The 22,421-nt window shown below is 44.3% G+C and overlaps 2 protein-coding genes and 1 long non-coding RNA gene across 53 annotated transcripts in view; 2 read left to right on the forward strand and 1 right to left on the reverse strand.

The window, feature by feature from the left end:
- Lrrfip2 (leucine rich repeat (in FLII) interacting protein 2) overlaps window positions 1–5,992 on the forward strand; it is a 108,123-nt gene extending 102,131 nt beyond the window's left edge. For 30 of the 42 annotated variants that reach the window (XM_011243000.3, XM_011243004.3, XM_011243001.3 and 27 more), the window contains 4 exons: window positions 6–126; window positions 2,482–2,561; window positions 3,590–3,694; window positions 4,274–5,991. In XM_011243000.3, coding sequence (XP_011241302.1) covers window positions 6–126; window positions 2,482–2,561; window positions 3,590–3,694; window positions 4,274–4,384 — 417 coding nt within the window. In that variant the 3' untranslated portion in view covers window positions 4,385–5,991. Of the gene's footprint in view, window positions 1–5; window positions 127–2,481; window positions 2,562–3,589; window positions 3,695–4,273 lie in introns of all 42 variants that reach the window. The other 12 variants (XM_017313589.2, XM_017313590.2, XM_030244588.1 and 9 more) reach the window with 2 other exon arrangements.
- A 2,559-nt stretch (window positions 5,993–8,551) lies between these two features.
- The window catches only part of Mlh1 (mutL homolog 1), a 43,559-nt gene continuing 29,689 nt past the window's right edge, over window positions 8,552–22,421 (reverse strand). For 4 of the 10 annotated variants that reach the window (XM_006511951.3, XM_006511948.3, XM_030244079.1 and 1 more), the window contains 8 exons: window positions 21,549–21,931; window positions 20,047–20,195; window positions 16,231–16,339; window positions 13,647–13,710; window positions 11,225–11,389; window positions 10,567–10,659; window positions 10,164–10,277; window positions 8,563–8,950 (listed from right to left, as the gene is read on the reverse strand). In XM_006511951.3, coding sequence (XP_006512014.1) covers window positions 8,783–8,950; window positions 10,164–10,277; window positions 10,567–10,659; window positions 11,225–11,389; window positions 13,647–13,710; window positions 16,231–16,339; window positions 20,047–20,195; window positions 21,549–21,931 — 1,245 coding nt within the window. In that variant the 3' untranslated portion in view covers window positions 8,563–8,782. Of the gene's footprint in view, window positions 8,951–10,163; window positions 10,278–10,566; window positions 11,390–13,646; window positions 13,711–16,230; window positions 16,340–20,042; window positions 20,196–21,548; window positions 21,932–22,421 lie in introns of all 10 variants that reach the window. The other 6 variants (NM_001324522.1, NM_026810.2, XR_379848.3 and 3 more) reach the window with 5 other exon arrangements.
- On the forward strand, window positions 14,481–16,235 carry Gm51692. Its single transcript, XR_003948253.1, has 3 exons — window positions 14,481–14,518; window positions 15,345–15,441; window positions 16,141–16,235. It is a non-coding gene; the product is annotated as a predicted gene, 51692 (long non-coding RNA).

Here is a 22,421-nt window from a genome sequence, read left to right on the forward strand (position 1 = left end):
TCCAGATTAGAAAACTGAAGCTCCAGTTAGAGGAAGAACGGCAGAAGTGTTCCAGGAATGATGGCATGTCCGGGGACCTGGCAGGACTGCAGAACGGCTCAGACTTGCAGTTCATCGAGATGCAGAGTAGGTACCAGGGGACAGGCCAGACTGCTGGGATGCAGCATGTATCCCTGGAATAGAGTTGGATATGGGCTGCTGGACCGCAGGGGAGTTGTTCTAGTCATCTAGGAGCTAAATATGTCCCAGGGATGGCTTGGGCCAGTCACTGCTTGCATATGATCTCTGCCCTTCTGTGTGGGACTTCCACTTAAGCTTTTGCTTTAGAATTCATCTTGGAAAGCTAAAGATTTAAGATCCGCTTATATAAATGTTGAGCTGTTTCTCAAATTTCCTAGTTTTTAACAAAAATTCATCATTACATGAGATTAAAAACAAAGCTACAAAATAATATAGTTTGTTTACCCAAGTTATGCTTCCTTTTCCTTTCTATATTTAACTCCATATCATTGATTTGAGACAGGTCTTTTTACATAGTCCTAACTGGCCTAAAATCACTATGTAGATCAGGTTGGACTAGAATTCAGAAATCTGCCTGCCTTTACCTCTCAAGTGCTGGGATTAAAGGTGTTTGCCACCATGTTTGGCCCATATTTTTATATGCATTGAAGTTTTACCTGCTGTGTGTCTGTGCGAGGGTGCCAGATCCTTTCGGATTGGAGTAACAGACAATTGTGAGCTGCCACCTGGGTGTTGGGACTTGAACCAGGGTCCTCTGGAAGAGCATCTCTCCAGCCCACTCTTAAGTGTCTCCTATAATCACACTAAATCCCATAGTAGAGTTGTCCTAGCATCCATTTTTATTATAGTTACCCTATTGATAGTGATACGTAACTTACAATAGGGGCCTTTAGTTTTCTAATTTGTAGTGGCTTTTCTGATAATGGACTTTAAAACTGTGGCTAAGAATTGGACTTAGGCCGAATGAAGGAATCTAATAGTTTGAAACTTATTAGTAATAACTACTGTGGCTAGTATCACTTCCTCTTTCAGACCTCAGGTCCCTCATTCTCCTTAATGAGTAGTTTGCGTAGTGGGACAGGAATGTGACAGAATGTAGGAAGGCTAGTTATGAAGCTGGATGCTGAGCCTGACCAGTGCAGTGGATGCTGGCAGTCCCAGACGGCACAAGTAGGTTTGGGAAGATTGCTAAAGCAGCAAATTCAAAAGAAACCAAGTTGAAATGGAACATGCTAGCGTTTATAATTGCTTCCTCAAACCAAGTAGCTGTTATTGGTGGGCTTTGCAGGTGAAAGTTAAATGACCTGAGACACTGCCTGGAAGCCAGGACTGGCTGCTGAAGAGGAAATGAGTAGCTGCTGGCTCTAAACTGCAGCTTGGCCTGTAGAATGAGTAGAGTTTCAAAACCATACTCACATGAAATGAATAGAGTTGTACACAGGAAGGAATCAGTGTTTGAGAGTGATAAAGAAGCTGTACATTTTGATGAGTTATTGGAGATATGAATGTAAAAACAGAACTATAACTTCCATTGTAGCGCTCATGATGGAGTGTTCCCTGTCTCTCTGTACTCCCAGAGGTAGCCTTGGTGATAGCTACTTTATCTGTTTTTTTTAGATAGTCTAATTGTACAGCCAGGCTGGCCTCAAACTCATGGTCCTCTTGTTTTGGCCTCCCAGTGCTGGGATTTGAGATTATAGGTAGGTGCTATCTCTTGTGGTTCCTGTTGCTTTAAGGTCATAGCAACTGCCCAACAGCAAAACTGCTTGCACTGAACACCGCATGGCAGGCCTACTATTGTTCATGTGGAAATAGAGGGCAGTTCTTGGGATGTTTGAATTATTTCTTTTGGTGGGTTAGATATGATTTATGTTCCATAGACTTTGCAACTATATAATTATGGAGATGAGTGCATCTTATTGAGGCTGGTGAAGACTTGAGTCAGAGTGTGTAGGAGAGCAGAAACACTGCCCGGGAGCTGCAAGGTATAGGGCTGCTTTTAAAGAGGCAAGGAGCCCAGAGGCTGCAGGGGGCATTGTTACCCTGTGAGCTTTCTTTCTCAAAGGTCTGTTTACAAGAGCAGTGGTTTTCAGTCTTCCTAATGCTGCAATATTAATACAGTTCCTCATGTTGTGGTAACTCCTCAACTGTAAAATTATTTCATTGCTATTTCTTAACTGTAACTTTGTTCCTGTTATGAATTGTAATGTAAATATCTGATATGCAGAATATCTGATGTGACCTCCCCAAAGGGGTCAGATGCATAGGTTGAGAACTGCTGGTCTAGAGGAAAAGTCGGACTTTGCTTCTGACTCTTGGTCTTCAGAATACTGCAGAGCACAAGTATAGGAGCTTCTTGTAGTACATAGCATCCAGACCCTGAACTGCATGTCCTCTGTATGCTTCTTCACAGCTTCATCTCTGGAGACAAGTATAATTCATTATTATCTTCTGTTTTAGGAGATGCCAATAGACAAATTAGTGAATACAAATTCAAGCTTTCGAAAGCAGAACAAGACATAGCTACCTTGGAACAAAGTGTAAGTAGTTTTGTGATGTACCAAATGGTTTAAATGCCACTAAATGTGACCAAATGCCTCTCAGCCGCTTACATCCAAGTGGCTAGACCTTTGAGTTTCTGTGGGTGGCCTAGGTAGCTAGATCTTTTCAAAAGCTCTGTGTTATAGTTGAAAAACCCAGAGAACACCTGGTGGGGTAATCCAGCTTTGCATTTGCTCTAAAGACAAAGGACTGAGCCAGCAAGATGGTATAGCACAGACATTTGGCTGCTAAATCTAAAAGGCCTGGGTTTGATCCCTAAGACACACATGGCAGGAGACAACTGGTTCCCATATGACTCTTCTTATCCTGTCCTAGTTAGGCTTTGTATTGCTGTGTTGAAACACCATGACCAAATGCAACTTGTGAGTGAAGGGTGGGTTCATACAGCTCGGCATCAAAAGTAGTGAAGGCAGAAACTCAAGCAGGGAAGGAACCTGGAGGCAGGAACTAATGCAGATGCCATGGAGGCGTGGTGCTTACTGGCTTCCTCCTTAAGGCTTTCACAGTCTGCTTTCTTAGACCTTAGGACCACCAGCCCAGGGATGGCAACACCCAATCGGCTGGGCCCTCCCTCATCAATCATTAGTTAAAAAAATATACTACAGACTTGCCCACAGTCCAGTCTTATGGAAGCACTTTCTTAATTGAAGTTCCCTCCTCTTCAAGTTGACACAAAACAAGCATAGACCTCTTGTGTGCTCACAGTAAATATATGTATTGATTTAAAAAACAAAACAAAAAAAAAAAACCACAGTACTTTGCAGCTGTCATTGTTTTTTGTAGATATTTCTATAGAGCATTTAAAAATAGCTCCTGTTAAGAAAAAGAAAATTGTTTCATATACATTTTATAAGCTGAAAGATTTAACATGGGAAATCGGCCCTAGAGTGAATGACTGCAACTGTCCTTCTCCTCGGGATCCGTGGCTGCCCAGTGACACTGCACTTCCATCTTGGCTGCTGGGCAGTGGTGGCAAACTCTAAAGGCCTGTGTGCTGCATTTACAGATCAGCCGGCTTGAGGGGCAGGTGCTGAGGTACAAAACTGCTGCTGAGAATGCAGAGAAAATTGAAGATGAGCTGAAAGCAGAAAGGAGGAAGCTACAGCGAGAGGTACTGTGCTAACATGCTTCTTGGAGAACACATTGCTAAAGACAAACACTGTGGAAATATTTCACTATTTAAGAAATCTGACTTTTGTCAAGTACAGTGGTGCATCCCTTTAATTTCAGCAGTCAGGATGCAGAAGAGCGGGCCTATCTCTGTTAGTTTAAGGGCAGTTTGGTCTACATAATAAGTTCCAGGCCAGCCATGGCTACATAATGAGATCCTTGTTTCAAGTAACCAAACCCCAGAAGACCTGGTAAACACTGCGCGGGGCCGCTTACCCTTCCTGTGGGCCTTGCGCCTGCACAGTGGCTGCCACTGACTTTGTAAAGTAGCAAATAAAAATGTATTTTTAGGTTTTGCTTCAGATGACATCAGGTTTTGCAGCTTTTACACATTGTGTATTGTGGTCTAAATAATTTTCAGCACCATTGCTTAGGCCTCTAGCTAGCTAGAGGAAGGTGGCAGCTGTTTGGGGACTCCATACATGGCCATCACTATTAGTTGACCCCCGTTTCCCAGAAGTGGAAAGGGTTGCTGGGCTTTCTTCTGACCACATAAAGTGACTGTGCCCTTTGTCTCCAGCTACGGACGGCACAGGACAAGATAGAGGAGATGGAGATGACCAACAGCCACCTGGCTAAGCGGCTAGAGAAGATGAAAGCCAACAGGACAGCCCTTCTAGCCCAGCAGTAGGAGGCGGCCCTTCTACCTGGGTGCTGCTGAGGACCTTGCCGGGAGATGCTGACTCTTTTGTACATTGACACAAGCCCCTTCAAGTACTGTTTTGAGTCTTGTCATTAAACAGCCACCTTTGTATTTTATAATTTATGAGAATGAAGCAGGTTTAATCGTTAATGGATTTGGATTTTGTTTGTAGTTCACTTCTACAGTGAGAACTAGTCTGTGCTGTCTTTATTTTCAACATTCTAGAATCACGTTTTCTCACCATCTTCTTCCTGCCGCCTCGCTGACAGAGGCACTGGGTGGCCTTGCTGTGGGTTCTGGAGGATGGCCATTCTGAGCACTGAGACACTTGCTGGAGACCTCAAAAACCCAAGTGCCTTCTCCAAAGTGTGATGCAGGCTTCAGAGACCAATGGCCAAGGTTCCTCCTCTTCTTACCAGAGTGTTTACATTTCAGTGAGGATGTGTTCAGCAGTGGGGAGTCTGTTTCACTCAAATTTATGTTTGGAGGAAAAACCTTTTTTTTTTTTTGAGGGTAAGATATTTAAATTATATAAAAGTTTTAGAAAACAATATGGGGAGTGTATATTAAACTTTGCTACATGGGGCAGAGCAAGTCCAAGCCTGTACTCCAAAGACTAGGCTCCTCAGTCTTCACACCCACTGTGCTGTTCCGTGCGTTTTCATCTGCTGCTTACCTGTGAATGAAGCCTCAGACAAGCTCAAGGGAGGAGGGAGGGACAGTGCAGGCAGGCAGGGAATCCGCCTGAATCTACCTACTAAAACACACCTTTCTGCCATCCACGATTGGCTGAGGGCAGTCGATGTTAAAGAAGCCTTTAGGACAAGTCATGGCTACCATGTACAGTCTTGCTCTTCTTTTCTCAAGATGAGATACTCTGGGATACAGAACTTTCTTCTAGTTTTTTGAGAGAAAGGATCGATGTAGCCCGGCTGGCCTCCACCTCACAATCATCCTCATTGGGCCTCTTTGAGTGCTGGGATTCCAGGCAGGTACTTTCATACCTGGTTCCAGAATATAAAGTCCTTAAGAACTTTCATCTTTAAAGAGCCCAGTTCAAGATACCCCTGCCCCTGCTGTAACCACTTTATAGGGTTTGTGATTCTCATTTGTCAGAATCAAGGTGGTTTCATGGGAATGATTACTATAGCTCAAAGTGTTTACAGAAACTATATTGAGGAAAAAATCTAATGAATCAAAGCCTCTTAATAAATCTAGCCTTGGAACTAGATAATAAAATTAACTCAAAAGTGAATGATAATTGTCCCTTTTTTAGAGTCACTAGCCCTTCACTTTAAGGATATGGAAACTACATCCTGAGCTGAGAAGATCCTGTGCATCTTCTAATAGAAGCAACAATTGTATGGGCAGGAATGCAGATCTCTTATCGTTTCTCAGCTACAATCTGGTCATCCAGCTCTTCACACCTAGAAGGCACCTCTTCCTTTCCACTGACGTCACTCAGCCTGAATTCCTCCTGGGCTCCTGAACCTTCCCTCTGAGGAGCCCCTGCTTGGCCCTAGCCCTTGTTTTAGTCTATTCAATTGAAATGGCTCTATTTCTTCATTAAGATAAATTGTTTTCTTTTAACCTTCTTCATTGCATCCTGTGGTCTGTATTCTACTTTAAAATTCTGGGCATTTGTCCTTGGGCTGACTGTTGTATTTCTGCTGAGGAAGGCTGATATTAAGGTAGCTTGTTTGGGCACTGAATAATGAATATTTTTATTACTGGTTTTAGAGAAAAAGCCCTGGCTAACTCCAGTGGACTAGATTTGACCACCCACCCCAGCAAGTCACCACAGTTTGATAGCGAAGGAAAAGAATCATTTCATATGGCCATGTTGGGAGGAAGAGACAAAAAGGTCCCAGAAATCCAAACTAATTTTCCAAGTTTTAATGGTTCAAAAGAAGTAACAAAGGGGACAGCTGAGGTAGATATTACTGACGAAGCAATTCATCTTGGACGGGCCAGTGATCTGACAGGTAATTAAAGTTCAGGTCCTATGAAAGGCTCTGGAGAAGTGGTTGCTGACATCTCTTGATAGTTTCCATGGCATACTTAGTTCCCCTCTCCAAGTGTAGCCTCACCACTGTTGGAAGTGTGTCATTCTGAGGGGTAAGCTGTCCTAGGAGTGTTATCTACGAGTAGCTTTGGTCCTTTGTCATAAAGATAGTTCTCACCACTTCTGTACTCCTCAATTCCAAAGTTTCTCTGAAACAGAATGACTCAGGAGGGTAAAAAAGATATCCAGAGAAGGGCAAAGTAGTTGCTGAGGCCGCTGACTTTTTTTTGCTTCCCCAGGATCTTCCAAACAAGAACCCCTAGAAACATGTTTACAGCCATGAAGTGGGCTAACTTACCTCTTACCAGTTCAAAGATCGGGCAAGGGTGGTTTAAGTTTTGTCCCTAGTAATTAATTAGTTTTGATTACTGGTAGTGAGGGAGTCTCACTGAAGTCAACACTCTTTTTCTCATTGTTGACCAAACACCTTACACGTAACATAGGCCTGGATAGATTTCTTTTGACTCACAATTTAAGAGTAAAGTCCATTATAAATGACAGAAGGTGTGGCAGAGCTCATGGGCAATACTTGGCAGATGGTTTTTCGAGTAGAAAACCCTTTACTTAGCATGCTGGTCACACTTTTCAAGTGAATTTGCATATCTACATGCTGAAGCTTTGGTGAGAGGAATCTTGACCTTCAAGTCACCTTTGCCATTGCCCAGTACATTAAGGTCCCTCTCTGAGTCTTTGTCTACACTCTCCTTTTCTGCAGCTTTAAATGTGTTCATCCTCCTTGTTTTTTTCTCACCAGACTGAATATTTTTTATCTTCAATTCTGAATTGTCACTATCAACCTCAATAAGCACAGTGACAACCATGTCACACCCAAAGGTTAAGCAGTTTTGAAACTGCCTCTGCCAAACAACTTACCATCAGCCTTACTCAAGGTCATGAAAAGACAGAGCCTGGCCTTTGCCAGCTCCTATTCCCGTCCTTGTTCTCAACCCGCATGAGCCATGCCCTAATGGGCTGTATTTCTCCTAACCCCCCACCAGAATCAAGTTCTGTTTACAATATTCCAAAGCTCCCCGAGCCTCAACTCCAAACTTCTACATCCCTCTTGTAGACCTGTTTCAAAGCCTTTATGCTACATGGCAAGTTTATCTGAGCAACAACCCTGGCTGGCTGCACCAGTGACAAGGGTGTCACTTTTAGGCAGGGTTCGCTACAGAATCAGAATTCATGGGATGCATAAAAGGGATTAATGGAGTAGGGGCGAGGCAGTTCAAGGATGTCTGCTTGCAAGCTGGAAAGGTAGAAAACTTGGTAGCTGTTCAGTCCACAAGGCCAGATGCCTTAGTTGGTCCAATCTGGCATCAGTAGTCTAGAAGATCACTGCATGGAGCCTTGGTACCTGATCTACCTTGGAGGGCAAAGATGTCTGATGGCAGCATCAGGGTAGTACAGGCAGGTGTGTGCTTTTTTCCTGCAATCTTCTCATACCCAGACTATTGGAAGTGGTTCCTGCTGCCAAGTGTAGGATAAGCCTTCCCCAATCAGTTATCTGCTCTGGAAACAGTCATAGACACGCCCAAGCATCTTTCCTAGATACTCTAAATCCAATCAACTGACAAGACTGACTTACGTGCTCTAGACTTCTTTTTTTGAGGCAGATTCTCACTATGTAGTCTCAATTTGCTTGGAATTCACTCTGTAGCCCTGGCTGGCCTCGAGCACATAGATCTACCTGTCTCTGCCTCCCAAGTGCTGGAGTCAAGACATGCACAGTGCCCAACCTTGGGATTTGTTTTGCAAAACTAGAGTTAAGAAAGTTTTAAGATGGATTTAATTAAGCCTGAACCTTGAGGGATGAGATGCAGGAAACCTAAGACATGGACACGGGCTTCTCAAAAATGCTATTCCAGGGATTCTTTTAAAGGAATCTGAACTGACGAAGCTTGGTGTCAGACAGCAGCTTTCCAGACCACCACCATCAGAACATGATTTGGGGAAACTTGAAGAGCTTTTTTAAGAGTGTGTGTAGAAATGCCTCCTCAGTGCCCAGAGGCTTTCAAACTTCTTTTTGACATCATCAACTCTACCCAGTATTTACTAGTTGAAAATCATTTTAGAAAGTTTTCCAATGTGCGGTTATATAAAAAAAAAAAATCACACCAATACACGTGAGTTTATTTGCAGCCAATCCACAGGTGAAGTACATTAAGTTGCAGCACCAATACTGGGATACAGAACAAGAATAGTGAGCACTGGAAACCCTGGAGCTTGGAAACCAAGTGTCCTATTCTGTGGCTTCCAGATTAGTACCATACACTTCGCCTTGGATGGTCATGCAGTCTCTACGGTGGCTATGATTGTATTTAACACCGCTCAAAGACTTTGTATAGATCTGGCAGGTTGGCAAGCTGCAGGACATTGCCATCTTCTGTGAAATGCTTCGGAGGTAGGAGGTGTGAGCGGAAGGCTTTATAGATAATGTGCTCCACAGTCCACTTCCAGGGCTTTGACGTGGAGCCAGGCATGTCACTCTGGAAAATATATGACACACCACTTATCTCCCCACATAATGACAAGACAGGCACTGCGCCTGGAAAGGTCTCAGTGGTGAGTGTGGGTGAGCTGTGCAAGGCTTACAAAGCAGCCTCTGCAGGAGGCTTGAGATCCCACAGGGCTGAGCAGAGGAAACAAGGCTTGTAAGGAAGCAAAGGAAGCAATTATTTAAGGGAGCATGGCCTATGGGAGAGATCTTTATCTCCTCTTCCTAACATTTCTGAGACTGGCTCCTGGATCATAGCTCCCACCATATCTGGGGTGTCTGACCCCATGGAGGGTAAACTTGCCTCACCATTGCTCAGTGTAAGCCTTGGATGCCTCACAAACAAAATGTTGTTTCCCAACCCTCTGGTTCCCATCAAATAAGCTCGACCCTTTCTGTGCTTCATCTTCCCCACCTGGGGCCTCAGCCTGGAACCAGGGCTAATTTCTGTTCACCACTGTATGCACTGAAAACCCTGAGCACACCAACTGTCCTGGTCAGTCAACAGACTTCACCATCACTAAGGTGTATGCATTTAGCAGCTCCTGACTCTTAGAAAGTCCTGAGTCTCTCCCTCCTTCTGAAATGTGAGTGAGCAATCCCATCTGACTGAAAACAGTGACAACAGGAGAAGCCAGGCTCTGTATCAGGCTGGCCTATGAGAGGGATGGTAGCCACATGAGAGGGGTGGTAGACACTGTCTTCCTAGTCAGAAGGCAGAAGTCAGATGCAAAGCAGGGAGAAGCTGAGGTAGACTGAGGGCTGGCCTAGCATCTGAAGACTTGGGGCTAAGCGCTAACACTGATACCTACAGAGCTGCTGGCTTAGAACACTCTGGCCTAACAGCTCCTTTTCATTCTGATATCATACGCACCACTGTGTATCTGACAGGTTCTCAGATCATTCTGGAAGTCTATGTTCTAGTCCAGCAGAAAGAATATTCATGAATAAAAGCTGACCACTGTAAAAAGTTGAGTGTGCTGGTATACGCTATAATCTCAGCACTTAGGAGGCTGAAGCAGGAGTTCAAAGCCAACATTAACCATATGCAAATTCCTGGGCTTACAAAGAAAAGTTGAGGGCTGTTGTTTGAACTTTGTCAATATAAAGTGAGCCGATAGGATTTTAGACATGATTTAAGTCCCATACCCTAAAGTCATGAGACCTGCCCCAGTCCTGGACGCCAGTGTACATTACCACAGTACCTGCTGGCCTGAGAGGGTCGACTCCTCCAGTATATACTGCTTCCGAATGGAGTAAAACATAGCACATTCTTTACTGAGACTTTCAAAACACTCCTTTTCTTCATCCCAATTCACCTGCTCAGAAGGCAACACAAGGCAAGCATTCAGTTCAGTCAGGGCTTTAACAGTTCATCTCTGAACAGGTCACAGACTTGACAGTTCAGAAGGGACGTGGCTTTTCTGGCACTAAGACCTGGCTGGGAAGTATTGTTGGGATGACTAGGGGGATGGGTTGATGGGGGCCTCAGCTGTGGGTTTTTTCTTTTTAATCTTTTCCATTCCAAATGAAGGAATTCTCCCTCTAATACACACGCACGTGCATACACACACACACACAGCTTATTTAGCATCTGCTGCTGTGTACCTCAGTGGCCAGTCGAAGAATGAAGATAGGCAGTCCCTCCAAAGGTGGCACATAGCTGTCAATCAGAAGAGGTAATCCAATCAGGTTCCCTTCCTGCTTGTGGGGAGAAGGCCAAGAAAGGTGGGTAAGAAAGAATGGCACTATGGCTGATAGGTTTCATGTCTCTGGTGCTTCTCCAAGCCTTGGCGTGCAGGTTGCAGGATGGACCCCGTGAGCTGACAGCGTTTAAAAAGAGCCTGTGGTTGAGAACTCTTTCTTCTGGATCTGCTTGCAAATGTCAGGACAGGAAGCCCCAAAGAACAGGGGAAAGGAAGAAATGGAGCGAGTGTTGAGAGTTCATTTACTCTGTGGCCTGCAGCGACTGGGCTTCAGCTTTCCCTCGTGGAAGAGTCCTTTGAGAGGGAACAGCAGGAATAGTATGGCTGTAGTATCTCCAGTGCAAATGAGAAATGGAGGAAATACCATGTATGATAGATACATGCTGCTTCTGAGGGGAGGCCAGCCTTTTTGTCCCAACCTAGGGACTTGACTCTTATCTGAAAAATAACTCCAAACGACCCCACCCAATTTAAAGATAACTCAAAGACATCCAGATGGCCCCACCCACCTTATTAATTTAAATAAAGTAGCTCAAAGGCATTCAGATGGCTACACTCGCCTCATCGATCTCCACAGAGAAATAGTCTGCAAGCATCTCCGCTTTCTTCTTCAGAAACTCAACAATGTACTCTGCAAGCCCTTCCTTCGGGCCGTCGTCCTCTGTCCAGCCACTTTCAGGACTGTCTAAGGCCAGCATGGCCAGGTCGAAGAGTGGCGCTGGTTCCTGGGAAGCAGCAAGAACGCAGGGATCAGGCGGGAAGCTTGAGCCTGTCTCAGCAAGCTCAGTTCAGACACAGAGCATCACTAGAGACGGAACGGCCACTCATCAGTGCTGGTTTCAATAGCCCTATTCTTAACAGTAGGGCAAGTAGACAGAAAGTCATTATGGTGACAATTGAGTTAAGTACCACAATGAGTGTGATATATGTGACATTTATAAACAGTCATTGCAAGAATATAATTTTTTTCAGATGACAACATAAGCTGACCAAACTCATGCTTTAGGCCTTGAAAAAAGCCTCAGTAAGTGTAAGCATACTCATGTATGTCTTTCAACTAAGCTAGAATTAAAGTAGAAATCAGTTATAGGTTTCTGGAAAATCTCCAAGGGACTTGCTCCCAAATGATGGAGATCTAAATACAAACAGCCTTGCCTACTCAGAAAGCTCCAGGTCCTAGAGAGACATTCTGTCTCAAAAACAAAACAATGTCAAAAAACAAGATGAGGTGATGGTCCCTGGGGAACAATGCCTGACACTGTCCTCTGGCCTCCACACAGGAACAATATCTAACACTATCCTCTGGCCTCCACACAGGAACAACGCCTGACACTGTCCATACATGAACAAAAGAGACAACCTGAAAAGCTTTCACAGCAAGATCTTGAATCTCAATAAAAATTTCCTATCATGAAACCTTCACGCTCAGACTGTTCTAAACAATGAGTAAATAATATCAACCCTACAAAACTTTTTCAGAAAAATGGTAAAGGAGAGCTTACAATTCCTCTGAGCGCCACTTCATTTTCTACTAAAACGACACATACAATACAAAACGACAAAATGACAGTAACACTCATGAACACAGACACAAAACATAAATACAACGTTAGGAAATGAAATCTGCTAACACGTAACTAAGCAGGGTTCACACCAGGAGTGCAAGATTGGCTTAACTAACCATAGAAACTAGTCAATATATTTTACCATATTAATAGTCAAAAAATTTAAAATCCTATCTTAAAAGGAAGAAAAATCATTTGAAAAAATTTCAGTGTCTATTACTAAATTAAAAAGAAAAAAGAAGATAATTTCCCCAACTTCGTAAGGGCATCCACAAAAATTCACTCCCAGCTACTGGCATACTCAACAACAAAAAGTATGATCCATTCCCTCAAGATCAGAGCAAGAGAAGAGTTTCCATTCTTGCCACTTTAGTTAGCCCCGGACTGCAAGCCTTCAAGACAAAGGGCGGGCATCCAAATTAGGTGTGAAGAGGGACAACTGCCTTCATCTCAGTATTATAACCACTTATGTAGAAAAACAGACTCTACAAAGGCTCTATCCAAAGTAGCAGTTTTGCTTAACTTTTTGGCTAGTGCATTTATAATCTGCAATAAACATCAGGAATTGAAACTGTTAAGTTGCCATGCATGGCACTTATAAAAAAGTGAAACACTAATAAAACAACTTTTCTCAAAAGTGATCTACAGATGAAATACAATCCTAATCAAACTCCCAAAAGGCTGAATTAAAATCAGGCGCCAAAACCATTTGGAACAGATGGGCTAAAACTGTTAGAGGTTCAGAGTAAAGTCCCATGGCAGAGTGTATGCCTACTACCATGCCACAAAATAAAGAAAAGCAAACACATACCCCATCCCTGTTCTGGCACAGTTTTATAGAATATTTCTACCTTTAATTTCAAGTAAATATATAGTAACTTCTATAATAAGCATTTATTTAAGCTGGCTATAAAAGTAACTATTCACCTGGAAAGATTCAACCACAAAAACCTCACTGCAAATAATATGGTACAGATATTCCTAACAAACCTTGGGAAGTTAACATTTTGCTAAATAGGATATCACTTTATAGCTCATATTCTGAGAAATGACCAGGTGCAGTTTCAAAAGTGAGGAGGGGGCTGGAGAGATGGCTCAGCAGTTAAGAGCACTGACTGCTCTTCCAGAGGTCCTGAGTTCAAATCCCAGCAACCACATGGTGGCTCACAGCCATCTGTAATGAGATCTGATATCCTCTTCTGATGTGTCTGAAGACAGCTACAGTGTACTTACATATAAATAAGTCTTTGGGCAAGCGAGGCCAGAGCGAGCGGGGCTGGAGCGAGAAGAGGTTCTGAATTCAATTCCCAGCAACCACACGACGGCTCACAGCCGTCTGTACAGCTACAGTGTACTCATACACATAAAATAAATAAATAAATCTTTAAAAAGAAAAGTGAGGAGGAAAGAAACTTACCGATAACCTCAGAACACCAAAGTTGGCAAAATCATAAATGAGTATCTGGTAGAACAGCTCTTCACTGAAAATGAGAAAAATGAATGTGTGATTGAAGCCGAGCAGCAAGGGCAGAATAGGACAAAGCTGCTGCTGCCTGGCTAAGGAGGTCCTCTCTATGCAAAGGACTGGGATTCCCAGTGTTGACTCCTGCCAGGACCCTGCAGCCATCTCTCCTGGACAAGTTCAATTACTAAGTCTGCTCATCTCCTCACTAGGGCTGTAAACGGTTTCAGACACTGGCAATGAATTTTATGACACTGTTTGTTTACTGTTCCCCAGTTAGCGAAGAGCACTAGAGATCACCTTTGACAATTCACCATTCAACACCATAGGGTGGAGTGTTTGCCTCGCATATGAAGGCCTAGGTTCTACCCTTAGCACCACAGAAAGTGTGTAGGTGAAAACGTTTATGGAGTACAGAAAGGGCAGTGTTTTCCTGAATCATCAGAAACGAACCCTAAGGCAGAATTATCCTGTACTGCTGGAGGGTGTGGGAGGTAGGAGAAAAGGTCTTGCTATGTAGCCTGATCTGGAACTTACAATCACTCTTTACCTACACTTGACAAGTGCTGGATTGCAGGTATTTGCCCCATGTCATGGTTTAAATATGCTTGGCCAAGGGAGTGGTACTATTAGGAGGTGTGGCCCTGTTGGAGTAGGTGTGTCACTGTGGACATGGGCTTTAAGACCCTCACCTAGCTGACTGGAAGTCAGTCTTCCACTAGCAGCCTTCAGATGAAGATGCAGAGCTCTCAGCTCCTCCTGCACCATGCCTGCCTGGAAGCTGCCATGCTCCTGCCTTGATGATAATGGACCGAACCTCTGAACCTGTAAGCCAGCCCCAATTAAATATTCTCCTTATAATGTTGCCTTGGTCATGGTGTCTGTTCACAGCAGTAAAACCCTAACTAAGACACCCCACGTCTGGAAGTGTATTGATATTTGAATTAGCATGTTGTACTGGCTGACAATAATCCAAGAACAGCTATTAAGTAGGTATACTGAATTACTAATTAAAACCACATGTTCTTCCTCATATGCAAATCCTAACCTATAGTATAAATATGTAAACATGTGGGTACAGTTTAACATGTAGAAAGAATAGGAAGGCTAGTTATTAGGGGATGAGAAAGGACTAAACACAGGTAAATGACACTAGCCATGAAAGTTCACTGTTTTCTAGTTCCAATACTATTGTCGTATGAGATTTGCTATACTAAATCATTTTGGATTTCAAATTAGGGATGTCATGTCTGTAAGAAGTTGCAGTCTGGGTTCTAGCTTGACTGCTACTGTGAGATCCACCGAAGCTGCACACAGGTAAGCTGTAGAGACATGCAAGCCACACACTCACGAGTGCTAGAAAAGCCAAAGCAGGGAGAAGAGAGTTCCCAACAACCCAGCTCACGCACACTGTTGTGACTGGGGTGCAACTGACAGAGCAAGGCTGTAAGGGCAGAACTAGCTGTGGCTGAGCTCTCTGCTCCTGGTCCGCTGAGGTCAGGAACCCAGCTGACTCATGCTCCGGCCATGGCAGCCAGGAGGCGCTCTCATCACATCACCTTTCCTACAACCACAGACCGCTTCTCCTCAAAAATGGAGCCTAGATAAGCCTATCTTCCTGTAATTTGCTTCTCGCCATATATTTGGTCGTAGGAATGAGAAAAGAAGCTAATAAACTGAACGAGCAATGGGACTCAGCACTATGACCCAAAGGCCCCCAACTTGAGAAATCACCGCGATTCTGGAGCAGGTACCATGCCAGTAGTGGGCTTTAGGATGGGGGCTGCTTCTAGACTAGAGATGGCAAATAAATTTTTCATGAATAAGTAAGTTCATGTACCATGTCCATGCAGTGTACAGTGTCTGTTCTATTTAGAAGACCAAGAAGTACCTTAAGGTCACAGAAAGACTTAGAAGTCCCAGAGTAGATAAACAATGCGCAGTGGACACGAGGCGGCAGCATCCTCCCACAGACATCATCTATTTGAGGGTATACTTACTACAAGCTCTAGCTGCAATAGATCTAAAGTCCCGGGAAACAATTAAGATGTCCCCAGGCTTAAACAGGGTAAATGGCACTACTGGGCTTGCCCTTCCTTTGTAGTGTAATACCTGACTTTGGTGGCTGCATTCCCATGCCAGGGATAGGCACGGGCTTCCTTCTACTGCCTCTCGGCAACTCTGCTGCACACATGGACACCAGATCTCTAACAGCACGGAGCCCTCAACACCTGGTCTTTAGTTAACGTTTACTGAGTGCTGAGCTAAGAGTTGGGCTTCTCAAGTTATTTATCCCTACAAAATCCCAATCAAATTGAGTCTTACTAACCTATGTATAGGATACATTAAATAGAGAATAGAAAAGAAATTTCCCATCATGTAAATGGGAAACGGTCAACCCTGGATTTGAACTCATAGCTGGACTCTCAAGGCTATATATCCTTTCCAGCCACTTCACCTGCTCCTCCACCCTCCTGCACTGGTGCCTATCCCCAGAGATGGCTCTTGTGGTGGCTGTGCTGCTCTCACAGAGATGTACCTGAGCTTGGTAGTGTTGAGGAGGTAGAGCTTGGTCTGGTGCTGTGCCAAGGCCCACTGAGGATTCACACAGCCCACAAAGGAATGGTTACGGAGCATCTCCCGGAGAGCTAGAAACAAACAAAACCACGTAAGTAATGGAACCGTAGTAAAGACCTCTTCATACCTCCAGTCCCACACAAGTAACGTTGCATTAACTAGGCTCCTGTTGAAAGAAACCAAATATGGGATAAAACAATCCACCTCCTAAGATGCAAAAAGGCGAATGATTTATATAATCTGACGAGAAACCAGACTTACAGAGTCAACTAACCTAGGACATGGGGGCTCACAGAGCTTGGGCCACTAACCAGGAAGCATGCAGAAGCTGGACTTAGACCCCTCTAGACCCTTGTGGCAAATGTACAACTTGTTCTTCCTGTGGGTCCCCTAACAAGTCAGGCAGGGGCTGTCTCTGTCTCTGCTCCCTGCCAATGAATCCCTTTCCCTATCTTGAACACCTTATTGGGCCTCAGTGGGAGAAGATGTGCCTCGTCCCGCTGGGACTGGAAGTTCTCGGGTGGGGTTGCATCCAAGGGGACAGTGCAATGGAGGAAGGGATTTATAAGGTGGGACTGGGAAGAGAGGAGGGAGGGGAGCTGTGATGGGGACGTAAACTGAATAAAATAAATATATATATACTAAAAGGCTAAGGGTCAAAATAAAGGCAGAGAGGGAAGCCAGAGATGTGGCGAGAGGCAGCTTTGCTGAGAGTGAAAGGCTTCTGCAGAGCTGGGCAGAATAAACCCATGTCTATTCCACCACTTGATGTCTTTGTGCTAACAGTAAAGGAAGGAAAGAAGAGCTTGACACCCTGGGTGTATAGCCATCAGCTGATCTTTGAATGGTTTAAAGGCGGGTTACCTGATAACCCTATTGGAGATTTTGGGTTAAATTAATAGCAGGCTCCAAGTAATTCCCCAAAATAAAGTATTAGTAAGTAGCAGCTATGTGTGTGTGTGTGTGGTGTTAGTGTATGTGTATATTATTATAAAAGAGAAACAGGGATCCAAGTTTCAGAGTCCAGAAACAAGCACAGACGACCTGCAGATTGTAGACAGAGCATGGACAGAGCGCTGAGGATCTCAGTGACTTTTGAGCAGGTCATGACTGCAAATGTAAGCAGAACTCAGAAGAACTGGGTAGGACTTCTTAACACAGAGAACTGACTGCTGCTGAAACAAAGGCAGGTAACACACTAGACAATATCAGTGGCCCAAAGAAATGCTCACAATTCAGCCTAGAAAGGCAAAGAGAAGCCTCGAGGACAAAAGAACACTTAAATGAACTCAGAAAAGAGGGCTGACCATGAGTATGAAATATATGATTCACGGCTGAATTTTTAACAGTAGAAATCATAAGAATACTACCTTCAATACCCAAGAAAAACCATTATCAACATGGAGTTCCAAACAGAAGTGAATTTGGAGGCTGGAGAGATGGCTCAGCACTTAAAAGCACTGACTGCTCTTCCAAAGGTCCTGAGTTCAAATTCCACCAACAACATGGTGGCTCACAACCATCCATAATGAGATCTGATGCCCTCTTCTGGTGTGTATCTGAAGATAGCTACAGTGTACTTACCTATAACAATAAATAAATCTTAAAAAAAAAAAAAAAAAAAAGAAGTGATTTTGAGGAAACAGAACTCAACCTGTCACTGCTGTCGCTGATATGTTTGTGAGTTTTCACAGCTGTGTAAGTTCTGTAACGGTGTCTCATACAGAGGCTTGCTGTCTTCATCCATGGAATAAGCATCAGCAATCCCTCTCCCTTTCTACTGGAAACTCCATGTCTTTACAGGATGTTCTATGTAGGTGGAAATGACTATTTCTAATGCTGGAGAACATCAAATAATCTTGACTAATGACCCACTGGAGGAGAAAGAGCAGTGGAATCACTTGAAATGAGGCCAGAGTTTCCAAGAGGAACACTCATGGCCTTCTCTCTATCCATCTCCAGCTACTGGGGGGTGGGGGCACTCAGCCAGCAGGAAAGCAGACTCCATGTCTGCTGGTCCAGCACAGGCCCTTGTTCACAGGACTTGAAGGACTGCATATCACCCCACCTGCAACACTCCTCTAGCCTCAGTTTCTCCTATGTGATTTCCTCCATTATGCAAAGACCAAAATACACAAAATCCTTTTTTTATATCAAAGCTAAGCTTTACACCCTGCTTAAAATCGAGACTGTGGGTCTTGACATACTCTCCGCACCAACAAAGAAAGCTCAGCTAAGGAGGAGTCCTGCTAAATAGATCAGACAGCACCCTGCCTTCTTCTAGTATTTAAAATTGCTTTAAGAGCTCCCAGCTTGGAAAGCAATACAAGAAAAGAACAACCACAGCACATTTCATGGAAATAAAACTCAGAAGCCAACTGGCACTGTGTACAGTGGGTAGAAGCCCAGTCACAGGAAGATGCTGTGCATGACATGTAGCAATGCCAGAGTGACAGAGGGGTCGGTGGAGGAGGCTCAGACAGACAGACAGACCTGGAGCAATTTATGAAACAAAGTTCAGGCCTTCCCATGTGACTGATGGTGACTGAGAGAGGAAATGAAGAGGCAGATGTAGAGCAGCTTTTGGAGAAGGTTCAGGGTTAGAGGGCACAGTGCCACGTTGCTTCTGAGCTCTACAGCCTTTTCAAAAATTAATCCAGGAGGTAGGTGTGCTGGCGGAGCCCTGCAATCCCAGCTCTAGAAGGTGGGAGCAGAGCTGAGAACCCAGGCTAATGTTGGCTACCCTGAGCTAACAGTGAGACCCTGTCTCAAACAAGATGATTACGATCCAGATGGTCATAATATATAATCTATGAAAATATTGAAATTGACTTATTCTCATTCTTCCCCTCTCCCGTGTGTGTGTGGTCATGTATATGCCATAGGACACATGCAAATTAGAGGACAACTTTCAAGAGTTTGTTTTCTCTTTCTTCTGTGTGGGTCCCAAGGATCAAACTCAGGTGATCAAGCCTGTGGTGGCTTTTACCCACGCTGCAGCCTCTGGGTGTACTCCTGACAGATGAAACCAGAAAGAGCATGGCTAGATGACAGACTCAAGCAGAGCTGCCACCTGGAGCCTGCACACTACCCTACACTTGGAACATTAGTGCCCCGTAAGGTGTGGCCAGTGTCCTTACACACCTGCTTACCCCCTGACCCCATCCTCTGAACAGCATTCAGCTAATTTCCTAGTAACAGGACTAGGATGAAGTCTGGCACCCAACTATTCTCAAAAGCTATTTCTAAGGATGACAGGGACTTATCAGCCTTCAGGATATAAAAATATCCCATGCTTTTAACAAGTGTCTTATTAGTTACTTCTAATCAGTCTGGTGATCTTGTAGGATAAATACTACTACTTTCTGAGGCAAAGAACAGCTCAGTTACAGTGTGAGGTCACACAGCGGCAGTGGAGTCCAGGATCTGAACTGAGCCAGCGGCAGGACCTGTCCACCCCCAGCTAACCACACCCCCATCTGGAAGGATAAGGACTTTGCTGCTCATTCACAATGCTGCTTTTAGCAATAACAGAAACAAAGCAGAACTTTCTGCAATGACCATTATAGTCGACCCTTCCATTAATAGAAATACCAGTTAATTCTGCTTAAAATAAATAGATTATTTCCCCCCTTCTCTTCCTGTAGAGAATAGTCCTCTGGGTAAGGGAAAATAGCTTGCCCGTGCAGCATGAGGCCGTGCCCACTTGACAACCTGAGTGCTTTCTGCATTTGCAAAGCCCTCACTCACTGCCATGCAGATCTCAGCACTTACGTACTCTCATGGCACCGCTCACTAATCTCTTCCTGGAGACTCAAGACGCTGGTGAGGTTAATGATCCTCCTCCTGGGGTAGCAAGCAGCTGTCATTTCCTTCCCGGAAGCATTTTCCACCATTTCCACATCAGAGTCCTCCCGATGTCTCTTTCTGCAATGAAGAGAAGAACTGACAGGTTGTTATTCTTGCATTTTATTTAGAACCCAGCTAAATACTCTGGAGAAAGGAGCAGCTTCTCCCTGCTGTGGCTGCATCTACACAGCTGTGCCATGGTAGACCAGCCGCTGTCCTGTGTCACATTACTTGTCTGACAACGCTCAGATCTCAAGGCCTTTGAGCAAGTAAACTGACCTTGTCCAGACTCAGTCATGCTTCCTGTCATGATGATCATGGACTAATCCTCTGAATTATGTGGAAGCCCTTAAATGCTTTCTTTTATAAGTTGCCTTGGTCATGCTGTTTCTTTGTATCAATAGAAAAGTAACTAAGACAAAAGACTTTGGGAAAGGTGACACCTGAGCTGAGACATGAATGACAAGAGTCCAGCATCTCCTAGGCTGAGAAACACCCAGGGAAGTAAAAGGATGGAAGCTCAGCCAACCAGACCAGCCACGAGTCACTTGGCTATCGTATTGTAGTGAGATGCAGGCTATCATCAGTGTGCAGTGGGAAGCCTTGGGAAGGCTTCAGGATAAGCAATACATCCCTATTATTGCTTTAAAGTGTTTGACTGCTCTGTGATAAATAGCACTTAATTCCCCTAATGATGAACAAGAGAAATATTCCCTGGCAGGGTAAGAAAATTAAATAAGATAGTACATATTAAGTACCCATGCTTAAAAATACCTGCATCATTTTATTCTATGGGAAAACTTGCTTGGATGCTGTCTTGCTTACACAGTAAAGGAATGATCAACTGGAGTTGAGTAGTATGTCTAAGTACAATGTTCACTTCAGTACCAGATTTCCCGATAGCACCTCTACGAGAACATGCACGCCAGGCAAGTGATTTTAAATTGAGCACCAGGGTCAATACCAGCTCATGACATGAATGAAGCCTAGCCACCTCCCGAGTCTCCCAGAGACTCAGACTGCGAACTTGTAGAGCATGCAGTAGAAATGTTCAAGGTTAAATGACAGCCTCTTGACTCCAGCTCCTCACGACTCTTTCCCCACAAACTTGAGGGAACCCTGTAAACCAGGGTGCTTCTGGAGGACCAGCGGTAGCTGTGGCAGGATGGAAGTGCCATTTTAGGCTCCTCTCTTCAGTCATCTCTGATGGCAAGGCTTTATTAAAAACAGAAGCTACATCTCTGTGCCTGCTGATGTATTAACTAAAATATAAAACTGTAGACATTTAAGGACTCTCACAGGAAATCACGTGAGCCACTGTCAAATGCAGACAGTAAACAAGGCCACCACACTGCCAGTAGAGTAGAAGGAGCAACTGATTTGTGGAGAACCTGTTGGAAGAGTTTTAGTGAGGAACACAGGAGGCCATACCTGGAGCTTCCTGGACTGGAAGTGGGTGCCGCCTTCTGGGCTGCGTCTGAAGTCTCCATTAGTGATTCCCTCTCCAAGTTCTCACTCTCAGCAGCTGCTTCAGCGGGGGCTGGGAGAGCAAGCATCTCCTCGTCCTCCCGCGTGGCCCTTTCAGGAGATCCCTCCGTCCTGGCCCCTCGGACAGGGGCAGGGTCCTGGGGCTGGCTGGGCCCAAGGCTGCTTACAGGCTGCAGAAAGGCGTCAAGCTTCTGCTCCCGGGAGTCCGTACGGACCATCTGGTAAGCGTAGACCTTGTCGCCACTTCCACTAGTGGATGAGGAAGCCACCCCTGTCGTGGGTCTAGCTGCCTCCCCAGAAGGCCCAGCAAGTCCTGGAAGCAAGGTCTGTTTCAAGAGAGAAAAGAGTAAAAAAGGCCAGGTTTTAGCACATAAATGTCCAGATCCCAAAACAGAACAGCAGTGGACAAAGATGTCAGAGTCAGATGGAGTTACATCACAGTAGAACATTCTTAAGTATAACATTCAAGAATTAAGCAAAGTTCTTATAATCTTAAAATTAGATTAATTTTTTTACTATAAAAAGATTCTATTTTATTTTTTGTGGTAAAACACACACAGCAGAAAACACATCATTTTAAGCAATTTTAAAGCTAGGATTCCATGGCAGTGAGTGCACTCACAGAGCTGTGACTCTATCTCCAGAACTTTTTACCCTCAAAACTCACACTTAACTTCCCATTCCCTCTCACCTCAGGCCCTGGAAACTATCATTCTGCTGCCTTTTAAAATTTGCTGGGGGACTGACCCACGACTCTCATGAGCACTCTACCACTGACCTCTAGCCTCAGAATTCTACGTCTAAATATACTTCCTT

The sequence above is a fragment of the Mus musculus genome, chromosome 9 (genome assembly GCF_000001635.26).
Source record: "Mus musculus strain C57BL/6J chromosome 9, GRCm38.p6 C57BL/6J".
In the NCBI taxonomy this organism is placed as follows: Eukaryota; Metazoa; Chordata; class Mammalia; order Rodentia; family Muridae; genus Mus; species Mus musculus.